General features: G+C 41.8%; 2 protein-coding genes across 2 annotated transcripts in view; one reads left to right on the top strand and one right to left on the bottom strand.

Moving 5' to 3' along the window:
- Positions 1 to 15,711, top strand: part of tec (tec protein tyrosine kinase) — a 38,366-nt gene that overhangs the window by 442 nt on the left and 22,213 nt on the right. The window contains exon 2 of the mRNA XM_023966087.2: positions 466 to 526. The gene's annotated coding sequence lies outside the window, so the exon portion shown is untranslated. The remainder of the gene's footprint in view (positions 1 to 465; positions 527 to 15,711) is intronic.
- txk (TXK tyrosine kinase) lies at positions 356 to 15,147 on the bottom strand. Its single transcript, XM_004079612.5, has 16 exons — positions 14,875 to 15,147; positions 7,895 to 7,946; positions 6,511 to 6,592; positions 6,275 to 6,406; positions 6,138 to 6,202; positions 5,054 to 5,113; positions 4,226 to 4,280; positions 4,080 to 4,159; positions 3,845 to 3,969; positions 3,686 to 3,760; positions 3,124 to 3,295; positions 2,827 to 3,043; positions 1,487 to 1,551; positions 842 to 960; positions 613 to 770; positions 356 to 516 (listed from the first exon to the last, which is right to left on the bottom strand). The coding sequence occupies exons 1-16, from the start codon at positions 14,885 to 14,887 to the stop codon at positions 445 to 447; spliced, it is 1,542 nt and encodes a 513-aa protein (XP_004079660.2). The 5' UTR covers positions 14,888 to 15,147; the 3' UTR covers positions 356 to 444.

Below are 15,711 nucleotides of genomic sequence, written 5' to 3'. Positions count from 1 at the left end.
GATTGTTTGTGCAGGAAAGTACATGTAACTTAGTGGGTGAAAGTCAAAGTCATGCAAAAGCGACAAACACTTATGAAGCAATCTGATTACATCGTTTAAAGCAGGGTGGCACAGCAGCAGAAGTGTTCTGGGTCCATAACTCAGAGGTCAGTGGACCAAAACCTTCCTCGGCTCATGACTTGGTGTTGGAGCAGGAATCTTTGGATGTTTCTTGATCCTTAAGGCCACTTAGTTCTCCTGAAAATGTCAAGATCTCTGGTAAAAAACTCCTGTACCTTGTCTGTATTTGTAGTTACTGATGTCTCACTAATGGTTACTACTGGGTCAACTGCTACTAAAATTCACAATGGATGCATTTTTCATAGAAAAATAGATTTATTTACATAATTAAAATGTAAAAGAAAGGAAAACAGTTTGACAGACAGCAAATGAATCATGGTTGTGTTATTCTGTTTTTTCTGCTAGTTTTTTGATGTCCTCCAGGAGATCTGAGAAGGATGGTCGACCCTGAGCCGTCTGCAGTAAGGTAAAAGAGAGTACATTTAGATTCTGTGTTTATGTGAATAATAGTGAAGCTTTCTTTGAAAGCGATGTGTTGAGTGATCTGTGCACCTCGTGCCAGCAGCGGTACATGATGGTGTACAGCTGTTTGGAGGCTCGGTGCGGCCTGTACAGCCGAATCCCTCTGGTGATGTCGGTCACCACCTCCATGTTGGAGCGGTTCTCGAATGGAGTCCGACCCTCCGAGAAGATCTCCCACATCACCACACCTGAACACACAGTAACCCCCGTCAGTGATCCCACCGATGCTCAGGCCTGTGCTTGGAGCGTGTCTCCTCACCGTAGGACCAGACGTCGGACTTGCTGCTGTATTTACTGTAGTGAAGAACTTCTGGGGGAGACCACTTCACCGGGAACTTAGCTCCACTTGAACTGGTGTACTGGTTGTCTAGAACATATCTGGGAACATAGTGGTAATATAGCCAAGAAAAAATGTCAGTTTTCTTAAAGAAATGTTGGCTAAGTTTAGCATAAATTTAGCACATAGTCAATAAAAAGTTAGCTTGTGGCAATGCTACAGCTAATCACAACTCGTGTATCTCGGCTGTCCGGTCATTCAGAACGTTTTTTAGCATTTAGCTTTAATTTTAAAGCAACATTTTTTGTTGTTTTTTATTCTGTGTTGATTTAAAAATGTTTGCTATGTTTAGCATAAACTTAGCACAGAGTAAAAACAGTAGCGAAGCCACACGCTACGCTACAGCTTATTACAACTCGCATAGCTCAGTTGTTCGGTCAATGTTCTTGTGTATAAGTTTCAGGTTGTTTTTGCTTTGAGATTTTGTTTTAAAGCAGAATTGTGTTGCTTGTGTTTTCTGTTCCTTCTGTGTTGATTATAAATGATGCTAACTAAACCCTAGATTTTCCCCCAAAAGCGACATATTGCCAAATGAAACAATCATAAATGAGAAATGGTTGACTGTACCTGGTCATTCCAAAGTCACTGACTTTAACCACATTGTGCTCATTAACCAGGCAGTTTCTTGCTGCCTGAGTGACAAAAATATACAAACATTTAGCAAATGGGTCAATGCACAGTTCTCACTTGACTGCAGGTTCTTGCAATTAGGTCAACTAAAAATGACAGAAACACAGAAAATACCAAAAGTTTTACTGGGATTCACAGTAAATTTGCATTAGACATAAGAATTTGGGCTCAAGTTCTCCTGGTGTTTCCCAAATTACTTCAAAGTTCTCCCAAATTTCTCATATTTTATGGTTCAAAGAGACTCAACCAAGAACTATTTGATAAAAGTTACTTTTACTTTGTGACTGCAATTAAACAAATAGTCATATTTTATTTTATAAAAACATAAAAGAAACTTACATGATTTTGTAAAGACTTACAGAAAATTTGTTGCTTTAGATCAGTTCAGTTTTCATTTATGATTTTCTATTTATCATTTGATAAGTTTTTAGTTTGGTCAATTTTTTTATATTAGCAGTTCAAGCCTACATACTTTTATTTTAATTGTTACTTGGCTTTTCTGGTAGAAGCTTCAGTATCAGACTCTTCAGAACTCTCATGTGGGATACCGCAGAGTTCCGCCTTGGGACCAAATGAGTTTTTTTTACACTTCTGTTTTAACAAATGATTAACAAATCGGTTGGTTCAAAAGGGGCCCAAGTCCAAAAGGTTTGTTTTTCTTTTAATTGCATAGCTTAAAGGGAGGCTACACCAAATGATTAATACTTTACCCAGATTTAGCACCAGTTCATAGCTTACAAATGCTATAATATGAAGCAACGCACTTTTATAGTTCCGGAGGACTTGCAAACTAAAGTCTCTGGACTTGGGCCCTTCTTGAATTAAACAGGGGCGCTGCCATATTGAATAACTAGTGCTGCCATCTATGGGATAAAGCGAAACCCATGCAAGAGAGGCCCAAGTCCAGGAATTTTGCACTTAATGCATTTTAAATGTCAAGCATAGTCAATACATTACAACGTACTTGGGACTTTTTTGCACATAATCAGATAGCTTTTCCCTTGAAGACCATAAAACATATAATATCTCTATTTTGAAATATTGTGGACTTGGGCCCCTTTTGAATTCAGCGATTCAAATAATTAGTCAATTTAGCAACGTTTCCCCCCTATGCAGTTGATATCTACTTATCCACCTCTCTCTAGTTCCACAAACATTTTATTGTGTATTGTTCACCCGGGGTTCTGTGTTTGGCTCAATTTTGAATTTATCTATAAAAATGTTTGCTTGTTTTTTTCCTCAAACTATCAGCTTCATCGTCTTTTTGTTGGACTTACCAGGTCTCTGTGGATGAAGCTATGTGCTTCTAGGTACTCCATCCCTTCGCAGACATCCTGGCACATAGACAGAAGCATTTCCACACTCAGACTCACAGATTTCTGACGCAGGAAGTTTAGAAGGCAGCCGTTTTCCATAAACTCCGCCACAATCAGCATAGGGTTCTGCTTCAAGCAAACCCCATACAGCTGCACTAGCTTTGGGTGGCAGAGCCTCCTGGCAACACAACATGCAGAAAGGGTTACAATGTCACATCCTGCCTGTTTTGTTTGGGGATTTCTGGTTCTCGACCTCACATCATGACTTTAGCTTCCTCAGCAAAGTCCTCCTCGTACATGGCTCCCTCCTTGATGGCCTTTATAGCCACCCTTTGCTCAGCCCTCCACTTCCCCAGTCTCACCACCCCAAACTGGCCACATCCCAGCTCCTTCATGAAGGTCAGCTCGCTTGGGTTGATCTCCCACTTTTCTGGAGAAAATTAGAAAAAAAAAGAAAATAGGACATTGATGGTTTAAATGTTTTTATTGAAGTGGCAGAAGTTTGTGGTATGTTTTTAATAGAATTCGATCCTTTACAATAAATTATTAATAGAAAATAATTATAAAAACACATTTTTTGGTTGAACTCAAACCAAAAAATCTTACAAATAAAGCACAGTCTCATCTGCATAAAGACAGATTTTCATTGTTTTTGTTTGGTTACAGACAGAACACCACCGTTCCTTGGTAAATGGACCTTTAGGAGGGAGACTTTATAGGAAAAATAAAAGCTAAATCGTTCATTTAAGACTTAAAAAAGTGAGGATGATTAAACTATTTTACAAGAACCAGATTAAATAATTAAACCCCATTTATTTACCTGAGCTGAATCCTGCAGTTGCCGGCGCACACCTTCCCATAGGTCCTATAGCATATCGTAACCTCGTAACGAGGCCTTCAAAACAGTAAAAAAACACAACTTTACTTATTTGAGCTTTAGCTAGTTTTTTCATCATCAGATGAAAGAATCCTGGCTTACCTGCTGCATTGTGCTCGTGGTAGTGTATAACGTCTGGTATGGAGTTGAAGGTATGCTTTTCAGCCAGGTAGAACTGTCCGGTGTCACTGACTTTAACCTGGTAATGTCTAACATCTCCATTGGAGCTGTGTACAATCAAAGAGAATGAGTTTTTGAATCTTTGCTCATACAAGCTGTAATTTTTCTGTTTCCACTTTCAGTTTGGGAGTTAAATTGTGTAGAGGAGAGGAATCACCTCAATGTTTTAGTGTAAACAGACACTGTGTACACCCCCTTTTGACTGGACTCTCGCACGATGAAACTGCCTTCTTTGTCCTGAAAAACAACCAAAGCCAGTGAGTGTTTTCCATTTTCAGATGAAGCTACGCCTGACGTACATACCTCTTGTTTCAGCAGTCGCTCTGCTTCCGTCCTGGTTATGTTTTTGCAGTACCATCTACATAAAAAAGAAAAAACTAAGAACTACAGACCTTCCACGTTTACAGTAAAAGGCTAAAGGCCCGTTCACACCGGGACGAATTTCGTCGGCGATTTTCGCCGACGTTTAACGCCTCGTGACTAAACAAAGGGCCCCAATGAGAGTGTGCACACCGACGCGAAAAAACGCCACGCGACAAAGCGTCAGAAAAAAAAAACGCCTCGGGTTCGTTTTTTTTTTTCGACGCGTCGCGTCGAAATCTACTCGACCAATGAGAACGGCGCTTTTGCTCACGTGTCTGGAGCTTCTGAAGTTACAGTAAAACACAACTTGGGGGCGCTCAAACACAAAACTGCCTTGCTGAGCACACATACCAGCGAAGAAGATAGACGCCAAGTAGCGTCTACACAGCCGCGAAGCAATAATGACGGACATTCTAAAACATCCCCGAACCAAGCACCAGTTGGAGCTACTGGTGCTTGAAATATTCATGTTTTCTTTGTTTGATTCTGACAAGCGTGTAAATACTTGCTCTCTTCTTCTGAGTGAAAAGCGACTTTAAGAAGCGTAAAGTTGCGCAGCGCCACCTTGTGTACAGGAGTATTTCTGTTTTACATTAAGCGCCATCTAATGTCAGGGAATGAAATTGCATGTTCACTCCACTCATCGTCAGCGAAAATCGCCTGGGTGTGAACACAAAAAACGTGGCGAAAAACGCTGGCGAATAACGCCTGGCGAATATTCGTCCCGGTGTGTACGGGCCTTGAGGATGGTAAACATTTTTGACTCACGGATTTGCCTCGATTCCGCCTTTTTCTGTCACATAGTTGCTGGGGATAAAGCCTTTATTCCTGATGAAATCAGAGCAGCAAAAGTTAGTCTACGTTTGTTTTAAATAAATGATTAGCTACAGTTTATGGTCAAAGCCAGAAAAGTGTGTTCATGCAGTTCTTGCAGATTCTTGCAGATAGTTTCCTCGTTTTTGAAATGTTTGAAGGAAATTATTCACAGAAGCCAACAGAAATCTTAGTGAACCTCAGATGAACTTTGAACACCAAAGAAGCAAAAGGGCTATGGATGATGCAACAAAGCAAAAGAATTAATGTAGACACCAGGGAGCTGTGTTATATGGTGGAAAAGTATAGATCCTTAATAGTGAGAGTCTGCGCTCACACCAAACATGAATCAAGGGTTAGGGTTGTCCAGTTTCAATGTTATGTTGATGTACAGATGTGATCAAAGGTCCTACAGCATATTTTTAGCATTGAGCACAGTGTGATTCTCTAACCGCAGTTCATTTCTGAAGGTGAGACAGCGAGGCATTGAAAAACTTAAACATTCTTTGACCTTTTTGCGGGGTGTTTCCATTGTTCAAATATCAACTTTGTCAAAGAATTTGCGTCACATCAACTAGTCAACAACTCATCTTTGGCCCCTGATGTGTTGATGATGTGAACAGTGGGTGGAGTCCAATCCAACATGGCATAGAGTTTGATCGCTCTCCTTCTGAACTTAATGATGTTTCATTTGTATAGAGAAAATAATAATAAGAAAGTGTGTATTCGTAATTTTTGAAATGCGTGCGGCCAGCCCTGAACTTTTTTCTTGGTCGCAAGGAAAAAGTTTTTCCTAATGTCAAGAAGTCAACTTGGCATGTATAAAGAAAAATGGAGGACGCAAATTAGCCATGAAGAGCACCAAAGTATCAGGTTCAGACTAAAAATACTCACAACCTCCTGTAAACATGCAAAGTTGAGGTTTGTGTCTAGAGAAAACTGAAGTTGCTGATGCATGAATTTGTCTGGTAATGCAGGATTAGTGAAAACCAAATCCGTGTTCGATTTCTGTGGACTGCGCTGAATGGTCTCCACGTACCCGTGTTTGTCCTGTGCCCTCCACCAAAGCTGGTCCTGCTTGTGAAGGATGACGTACTCCTCCCCCTTCAGAAACGACAGGAAGGTGAAGGTCATGCATGAAGCTGAGCGGCTGTTGACGCTCTCGCCTCTATCTACCTGTTTGAGCGTCAGGTCAGACTCTTCTTTGGCGGTAAAGTCGTACATGGCGACCACATTGATCAGCCCGTCTCCCTCGCCATCCTCTCCCTCGGGCGGAGGAAGGGGAAGTTTCTTCCTGGACCTGTCAACCTGACGGCCAGACGAAATAAAAATAAAGAAAACCAGAAGCAGAGAATCAAAACCTGAAAGAGATCTACAGAAGAAGAAACTTTAAAGCATCTGAAGAGTCGTACCCGCCAGGGCTGCCCTGGGTATCGCCTTTTGGGGAAGCACAAAGAGGTCCTGCCCTCCAACTCCATGTGGGTGCTGATCTCCCTGAAAAATAACGTTTACTGTAAAAACAAACTCTTTATCTAACTTTCATTCAATAGTTGGACCGTTCTACTGTGCAGCTAAAGCTGTATTTGGAGGTCAGACACTGCTGTGTGAAATCTGCTCTCAATATTTGACCCTTCCCCCAAGGTAGGGGTTAGGGGGAATCTTTGTGATGGTTCTAACCCCAGTCAAACTTTGAATGCTGAATGTTTGACCCAAACATGGATTCAAACCCACAATACCCCAGTTTCATGGCAAATATTGTACCTACAACTACTAGGTCGGTTTTGTTGGCTTTAGCATTTTGTTCACATGTTCAAAAAATGCACAATGTTGTTTTTTAATTAGAGAAGTGAAACAGTTCAGACATATTTGTTTGGTAGGGGTGTAAAGATTAATCAATGAATCAATTTACATTCCTGCAATCCAACCAGATCAATCTGTCTGAGACAAGTTGTCAATCAAACCGTCTTAAACCAGTTTAAAATATTTTCATGAATGAAATGAAATAAATGGATAATATCGATATTGGAAAACACCATTTTGACTCAGACATGGTAGGTTTATTTTACTATCATGTAAAAAGGATCAAATGCATCACAGCGTACAACACACATGTGATGTCATTAACATGGATCAGTCCATCATTCCAGTCCGATGTGTAGAAAGACTTTGAATTGATCAAAGTCATGTGACCATCCAGTGTCTAGAATGTTCTAAGAATGTTCCCTTTGGATTCTTTGGTGGAAAAACAACAGTGAGCTGAACTTTAGGAAACTAAAATGTGAATGGATTTGACATTCATTCTTGTTTACTTGTTTGTTGGACACATATTTCATTTCCACTTGATGATCTGGAAGAAATCCAAGAATCTGGAAAACTTCACTGCTCAGTAACAGAATTTTCTGTCCGAGTCTCACTGGTAGAAGTTGGGCTAAAGATCTTCTGGTTGGTTAGAATCGGATCGTCAACCACAAATCATGATATGAATTGAATTGCTAAAATGAATCGTTCCACCTCTATTGTTTGGAGAACTGGGCACTAAATACAGAAGATTGTGCGGAAACAGTGCGATACCAGCGATGGTCACCGGAGGCTCACCCCTGTTCAAATGTAAAGTCTTTGGAAAGAAAAGTTCAAACTCCGTGAAACTACCAGGATCATGCTAAAGTGCAATCTACAACAACAAACAAACGGAGGTCGTGAAAGGTTCTCCTGCTCCATATCCTCTCAATAGACGAAATGTGTCTGGTTCTGTGAAAAATGTGGTTTTGGAACTGTAGGCTTTGCTCCTTTGTCTACCTGGTCTGAAGAGCGCAGCAGCAGCAGCAGAACACAGAGTGGATGGAGTGATCTGAAAACAGAAACACAGAACAATAGAGTTACAACAAGAAGAACGGGGGGACAATAAACACAGTTTGACCGCCAGAGTTCTGTCTGTCCGGTTCTGAGGACCGAGCTGGAGTTTGAACGTAGACCCAAATGAAGCGAGGGTGAAAGTAGCGTCTCCGCTGTCTGCAGACTGACACCAGAGGGTCCGACATTTCAGCCCCCACCTGTGAACTCACAGCTGAGGAAGTGGCTTTCACCTACACCTTCTCTGCAGCCTGACCTCAAACTCCAACCATCAGAGCTGCTCCTCTCCGCTCTGCTGCAGCGGCTGCTTTTGACCTCCTATGTTCTTTGAACGTTCTCACGCTTACTCCACTTTCCAACCAGATGAACAACAGTCTGACAAACTTCTACAGCTCAGCATTTTTGCTGATGGCTCCTTTTTCTGAATTATAGAATCCTTTTTATTGCATGCAGGCGTAAACATTTGTAGGGGTTTCTCGTCGCTATTTTCTGTGTATTTTCTTAGAGAACTATTGAAACGTCCTTGTGTGTTTGGAGCTGCTGCCTTTTTCCATACTAGCTGGTTCCTGCGTTTCTTCTCATTCGGGACGCCGTTCGTTTTAGCCGCACAGGTTCTCTCGGAGCTCTTGTGGTTTGAAGTGGGAGGTCTTTGTCAGAAAGTGTGGCTTCCTCTTCTGTAGAACTGTCCCGCCGTGCCTCTGCAGACCTGCGATGCGACCTGGCCTCTGCGGGCTAAAGTCTCCAGCAGCTTTGTGCATGCAGGTCATTTTCTCACCTCTGCACTCGCTTGCGGCGATGGCTTCACTGCTTCCTGTGTGACTTTGGGGACGCGGTGGGAGTTTGATACAGACACGTCTGCCAAGCAGCTGAAGTCACGTGTTTTAGGGTAAGCCGTCATGCAGGGAAAACACGAGAAGACAGTGTTTTGGTGTTTCTGTCGTTCATATTATCATTTAAAATCCAAATCTCAGAGGAGGACTGGTGGTCGTCCAACAGATGTCTAAAGAAGAACAAAGAGATGAACGACCACAGCCTGAAGCCTTAGCCCCAACTGCCCTATGGGGGGGGGGGGGGGGGGGGGGGGGGGTTACAGGCCATCTGTGGGTGAAAGTAGTCAAACCTGTGCGGGGTTCACAGGTGAGCCACACAAAATATAGGGACCGTTCAGGGAACACACGGAGAGAAAATGGTCACGCACATTTCTTTCCACAGACATGCTAGGGGCGGCAAGTAGTAGTGAACATTTATACGACACGCACGGGGGGGAGTAGGTGAGACAAACACCCCCCAAACCCGGCCGACTGTTAGTGCTGTTCACAGGATCATTGTGCGTTCATGAGTGCAGCCTGACTGTTACCCCAGACACTCACGAATGTCAGTTAGCTGTCTCCGTTGGATCTCCAGTCCGTCCTCCCTCCCCCCTGGCTCACGGAGGGGTGGTTAGTCCTGCCACCCCCGTGTTGAGTAGCTCGTCCAACATTGAAGCAATCAGGCCCCATGCCCTCTCCTTAGATGACCCGTTTTTGTATTTCTACAATTAAACTTTGACAATGTTGATGCTAAGCTTAAATATGAAATACAGTTTAATAAAGATTTATTTTGAAAGTACCAAGTAAGATTATATTTTGAAACCCAGGTCTGTTTTCCTTTCCCTTTTTCCCGTGACATTGACGCGTCATCCGGGGGAAAAAGAACCTCTGGAGAAAGCTGGCATTGCACTAGAGAGTCGCAGACGTGACGGAGGCGGTGCCATCACTCCGACCGATTATTGAAAATTCTAATTTTTTATGTCAACGCAACAGAGACATAAACAATCAGTGCGTAGTCTGTGTAGAAAAACCTATGTACCACGTGCACACTCCGTGTGTGCAGCCTTTCGCAGTAAGGAACCTGTACTGGCACCTCACTAACGGCTAGAGTACGGTGTAAAGACAATGTACGACAGCATCAACCGTACATGGAAAACCTTTGTTTTATCCTAAAAACAGCAAAGCTTTCCATGTAAAAAGTGAATTAGTAAATACAACAAGCTAAAAGGAATAAAAATAAAATAAAATGCATGTGAAAATCTGTGAATAATCTGTGAATAATTTTGTATTTTTTTTATTTTTGGTCTAGATTTTTTTCTAAAATTTCCATCTTTTCAAATTTCCACATTCTTTGTAAGAATATGACTGAAAATAAAGAGCTTTTTTTCCTCATACGATAAAACTATCACTGTAAATAAAAAGTAGTTCTTACGGTAAAACGCCGGCAGCTGTGGTAGCCGGAAAAGTACCGTAAAATTACGGTAAAACGTTTTTTCATTTTTACGGTAAGAACGTATTTTTGTTGTTGATTTCACGATAAAAAAAGTCGTACAGTCAATATTTTACTTCAGAAAAAAAAGTTTATACTTGAAGAAAAATCAATGTTTCACCCTGAAATGAACAAAAAAAATTGCATTTAATAAAGCAATCAAATTTCTCACAATTTTAATACAACTGAAGAGTCTCAACTTTTGTATGAACTGTAGGGGTGTCTGCGTTAAGTAACTGACAGCAATAGAAAGCCATGTGAGCTTTCAAGCAGTAACAAGTTCAGTGTGGACAAGATGAGCAGAGGTTTAGTTAGCTCACATTTAAATCTAACGCTGTCACCTATTGGTTCTGCACATACTTAAAACTGTAACAACATTACCCTCACTTCTCTTCACAGCTCCCTAACTCATGGTGTGGGAATCAACACTTCGCATGAGTCTTAGTGGCCATGGGCGGGGCTAAGTCCCGGGTCCCCACAACATTGTTTACAAAATGGCTGAAGCCCTGTTTAAACTGCAGCTATCAGCTATGCGGATTGATGGATTTTTAGATGCTGTTTTGTGACTGAAAAAATAAACAAACAAACTCAGATTTTCTCCTGCTGTATTCATTAAACACACACTGAGTGTTTGTGTGTGTGCTTAAGCCGTCTCTTCGCTAGCGTGTGTGTAAGGAGGAAAGCGGAGCTACGGCTCCCGTGTGAAAAACGAGGAGGGGGATCACGCGCTGAGCGCAAGTGAGTCTGTGAGTGCATTCAGTTTGTGTTACCCAGTTAGGGAGAACAGTACAAAAAGAAGGATTCTTCTAAAAGAACAGAGACTGGTTCTTTTATTAACCCACTCTGGAGGCCATAAGGGTCCGAACGGGGCGTTAACGTGCCTGCGCCTTAACACCCGATGCGCCTTTTGTATGTGTCAAAGACTAAAAAAAACTGTGATCGGGTCCTATACACCTGGTGCGCCCTATATGGTCGTGAAAATACGGTAGTTCATTTTACCCCACGCTCAAATTCCTGCAAAAAACACAACATATCACAGCCATTGCACATTAACATTTCACCATAAAAAACCTGTGCTTTTTTCAAGAAAAAATGTGAGTGAGTGTTTGACTGTTATAAGCATTATGGAAAACTTCCGTTACAATAACAATTCCCAAGTCCCTTACAGTAGGATTATGTATTTTTTCCAAAGAAATAATGTACTAATTACAGTTTTTACCAGTGAACTGATTAACAGGGACTTTAAGTCAAAATTACTATTTTAAACAGTTTTAGAGTTTATTAGGTTTTCCTGTCCTGGTTTTATGTTTTTTACCGTTAATTATACCAATTTTTTTTACTGTGAAGAGAAAAAGTTCTCCGGGTCAAAGATTAAGCTTCTCTCATACTGGAAATGAAGGAGAATGACGAACAAAGCTGGAATGTGGACGACCTCCACCAGTGGAAGACGTGTTTTTAGCTTTTACAGCCAGTTTTCATATACTGAAGTAAAAGTCGGCCATCAGAAGAGGCTGCAGAAATCCCCCACAAGCTGCAGCTGTGGGGGACTGCTGGTGTTTGATGACGTCTGACTAACGCTGTGAAGATGATCAGTAAGTGTTGAAACTTCAATGCAGCAAAAGACTGCAGAACCGTAACCCGCTGCCATCTGAGAAAAACATCAGATGTGATGAAGAACTCGGTTTATTGTTTTTCTCTTCTGCTTATTTTCTCAGTTTCAGTTCATTTTTGTTTTTTTATTTTGACATTTATTTATTTTTTGACTGGTTTATCTTAGATATCAAACCAAATTCATTTAACTGAGTGCTTTCCATGCACTCTTCCCCAGTCACCTTAGGTGTTCCTCAGGGCCCTGCCCTGGGAACCCTCTCTTTCCATATCTATAACCTTCCCCTTGGAAATATTGGAAATATCTTCCACAAATTTAGTATCCAGCTCAGTTTTTACGCTGATGACACCTAGCTCTATCTGTCAAACCCCAAACCCCCCACCAGTCGCATTGATACCTCTATGCCGTCCCCCTTCCCCAAATTCCTCAACAAACTCCAACTTATAGCCCCCCCCCCCCCCCCCCCCCCCACACACACACACACACTCTGCAACATTCCACCTGTTTTCCTGCAGCTCTAATGCCCTCCCACCCTCAACCTGGTCAAATTCTGAATTGACTTCAAACTCCTGCTGTTTGCTTTCAAAGTGAATAGCACTTCCCCAATGTCCCATATCTTCTGCCTCACATAGCATAGGATCTGCCCCCATGGTGGAGAAATAAGGATATTATTAGCTCCTCCACCATGGGGGGTGCATCCTTCAGCTACACTGGCCCCAAACATTTGAACCCCCTCCTCCAAGATATTCTGATCATTGACTCTGTTCTGGTCTGTAAACACATCCCATTAAACTGACCTTCTTTCTTTGGTTGGACGATGACTTTAACATCTGTGATCCTCTGACACTCTGTTATTATTGTTTCATCTTTTTTTATCTTTACGATCTGGTTTTGTGACTTGAAAGCTTCTTTTAAGGAATGTATTTTCATTGTTAATATTACAGACTTGAATTTGTAGACCATTCCTTGCATTACAGTGAATTGTAAATAGATGTTTCTTTTGTTTACTTTTAGTGACTTGTTGGGGTGCTGAACATTGAATAGGAAATTTAGGACTTTTTTTCTGTCTCTAAATCCCTGACAGGTCTGATGCTCAAAAAAAGAGACTTAAACTGGACTCTGTCTTTCGCTTTGCTCTTAAAGGTCAGTGGTGTTTGTGACGCTCGTGTTTCAGAACTTTTTGCTCTCTTGTTTCCGGTCTCACTGCCTTATCTCCTGGTTTGAACACAGAGTGCAGTCGATCACTCCTTTAATTGACCTCAGTTTAGCCCAGCGCCTTGTGACTTGATCTCTTCTGCACAAATGTCTTAATGTGTATATATAACCTTTGGTTAATGTTTTTAATTTCACTAATAATAATCTCCTGAATCTGGTCTAGATGCAACTGAAGGCGCATTTCCATGTCCACCTGCAGATGTGTAAAAACAATAATGGAAGAAAAGGTGGATCAGATCTCTGATTTCCTTACACTTTAAAAATTTGTGATGGCAAACGAAAATCTCCAAAGCTGAAAAAACTACAACTCTCTTCAACCTTGAACAAAATTATGTAAAAACAACCGTTTCATTTTAAAACTCTTGTTTTATTGATTCACAAGCATTTTTGTTGATCTCCGGCATTAAAAGCAGTTTTAGAATGGCTCCAATTCCAAAGTTTGACGGAACTTTCTCTGTCCACCGGGGAAGGGGGGGGGTCAATCATCGGCTATTTCTGCTCTTAGTTGGGGAGTTCCTAAAAGTTCCATTCTTGGCATTGTTTTATTAGGATTTTTACGACTTTTAATCAACTTCATCTGCCTCCAACTTTAGAAGTGAAGAAGAGGAGAAGAGAGAGAAGAAGTAGGTGAGACGCAGGAGTGTCGTACAGGATTTTCATTATAATCCTCTATTTAAACCCTGCGTAAGGAGCCCATTGGTGCTGTTCACTCTTTGCTGCAGCCAGACTGTTGGAAATGAGGAAATTGGACAATCAGAGTGTAGTTTGTGAGGACGTCCTTGCGCATAACGAGCACACTCCATGCATGCGGCATTTGCTTGCAGTCGGTAGCCAGTACTCGCACCTTACTAAAGACTAGAGCGCGGCATAAAAGACGCTGTGCGACACCATCATCATACGTCATAAGTGCGTACAACTTCCATTAGCCTTACAAATACATTACGATACATTTACCACATGCACAACAATGGCACGTTCCATTTTCACGGAGTCCTTTGAGGTGCTCATCCATACCTCAAGACACACCGGCGCTCCCCTTAAGGAGCTCTACGAGCTTTCAGGGGCCCAGACAACCAAAAAACCTGCAGCACCCGTAATGGAGCATGTGACTACGGCTTTACTTTGAAGGATTTGATGGATGAGTTTGTTTTAGTGTTTGATTATGCAGGTTCCCACCAAACTTAAACGGGTTTTAAACCATCTTTATGGGAATCCAAAGCTCTGACAACGTTCATGACAGCAACCTTTCTACCAAGCCTGGAACAAATGGAGGACAAAGAGCCCAATGAACGGAACATCAGACACATATAAGTAAAAGAAAATACTACAATGATGAGACAACAGCCGGGGAGATTCTCAGTGAGGAAGAACGAGCCCAACGCAATAAAACGTTCTCTTTGTTTGCATTTTCATGCCAGTGTGAGAAACAGAACTGAAACTCCAGCTGCCGAGCAACTTCACTCACAGGTGTTTTGCCTTCCCAGAGACTGGCGTCTACTTTGGTACACCGTCTGCCAAATGATCTGGTCTCTGGATATGGAACCCACAGACTTGGAGCTTAAACCACTTCAGTTCATGCAGTTTTTCAGCAGCATTCCTTGCATTTTTTTTTCTAGAAATAATAATCTGAGCGCTAATCTGCTTTTGGATGAAGATTTTTTTTATAAAAACAAATAAGTTAATTTGGCCCTTCTGTCAGGAGAATCTTGCCCTCTCGTTGGTTTCTTAAGGACGATTTGTTCGTCTGCTGCTCCAACCAACCTCAGACATCCCTTTGAGCTCCGCAGACTCAGAAGTTACCTACTTGAGTGAATCATCTTCGTCTCTTTGCGTCTCCTGTTGTCCGTCTCGTGTCACTCTCCTTCAGCTCCAGATTTCGTCTTCGAGCTTCTGAAGTCTCCACATTGACTGATCTGGTCCGATGCCACCAGGTGGAAACTGCAGGGATGAAGCGACGCCGGCAAAAGCAAGGCAGCAGAGGAAGAGAAGACAGGTGGACGGCGATCTCTGCTGGGTTCTGCCTTGGTTTGCGTTTTCTCGAAGGTCAGATCGTTTGTTGACTGGGTGACGGATGAAGAGACAGAGGAGGAGGAAGTGAAAGAATGACGTGAACCCGACCACAAAGCATCCGTCTGCGAGTTCATCCAGGAAGAGCTCACTCACCCATACTGTAACTTACAGCGTACAACTTTTCCTTCAGCACACATCCGACCCAGACGAGCTGTTTTGTTAACCAGAGAAGCCTCTGAATTTAACTTCATAGGAACAAAAGCAGATTTCTCTCATTTGTCTGTTCTCGTTTTGGTTCGATCCCCCGAAAACGCGGCAGACACAAACCTCAGAGCAGGTGTCAGATCAGAGGCGGAGAATTGTACTCCATGAGAGTTACTCAGAAGTAGGACTCTAAATATTTACTGTAGAGAGACGGTTCATAAGAGAAAAAGCTTCTCAAATGACATTTGAAGTTTCTCTTATTTTTGGTTTAACCCTTTAATGTTATGGAAGCGATTGTGTAGCATAAATAAAAAGAAAAGTCAAAACCAGGAATGCTTTTTCATTTTCAAAGTAAAGCTGAATTTTTTGAATCAAAATGAAAATGAAAAAGCAATCCACCAAAATGCTTTTTCTTTTTCTTCTTCAA

The sequence above is a fragment of the Oryzias latipes genome, chromosome 18 (assembly GCF_053564925.1).
Source record: "Oryzias latipes strain Hd-rR chromosome 18, Olatipes_Hd-rR_3.1".
NCBI classification, from domain to species: Eukaryota; Metazoa; Chordata; class Actinopteri; order Beloniformes; family Adrianichthyidae; genus Oryzias; species Oryzias latipes.
This window is presented reverse-complemented; position numbering and strand designations above follow the sequence as displayed.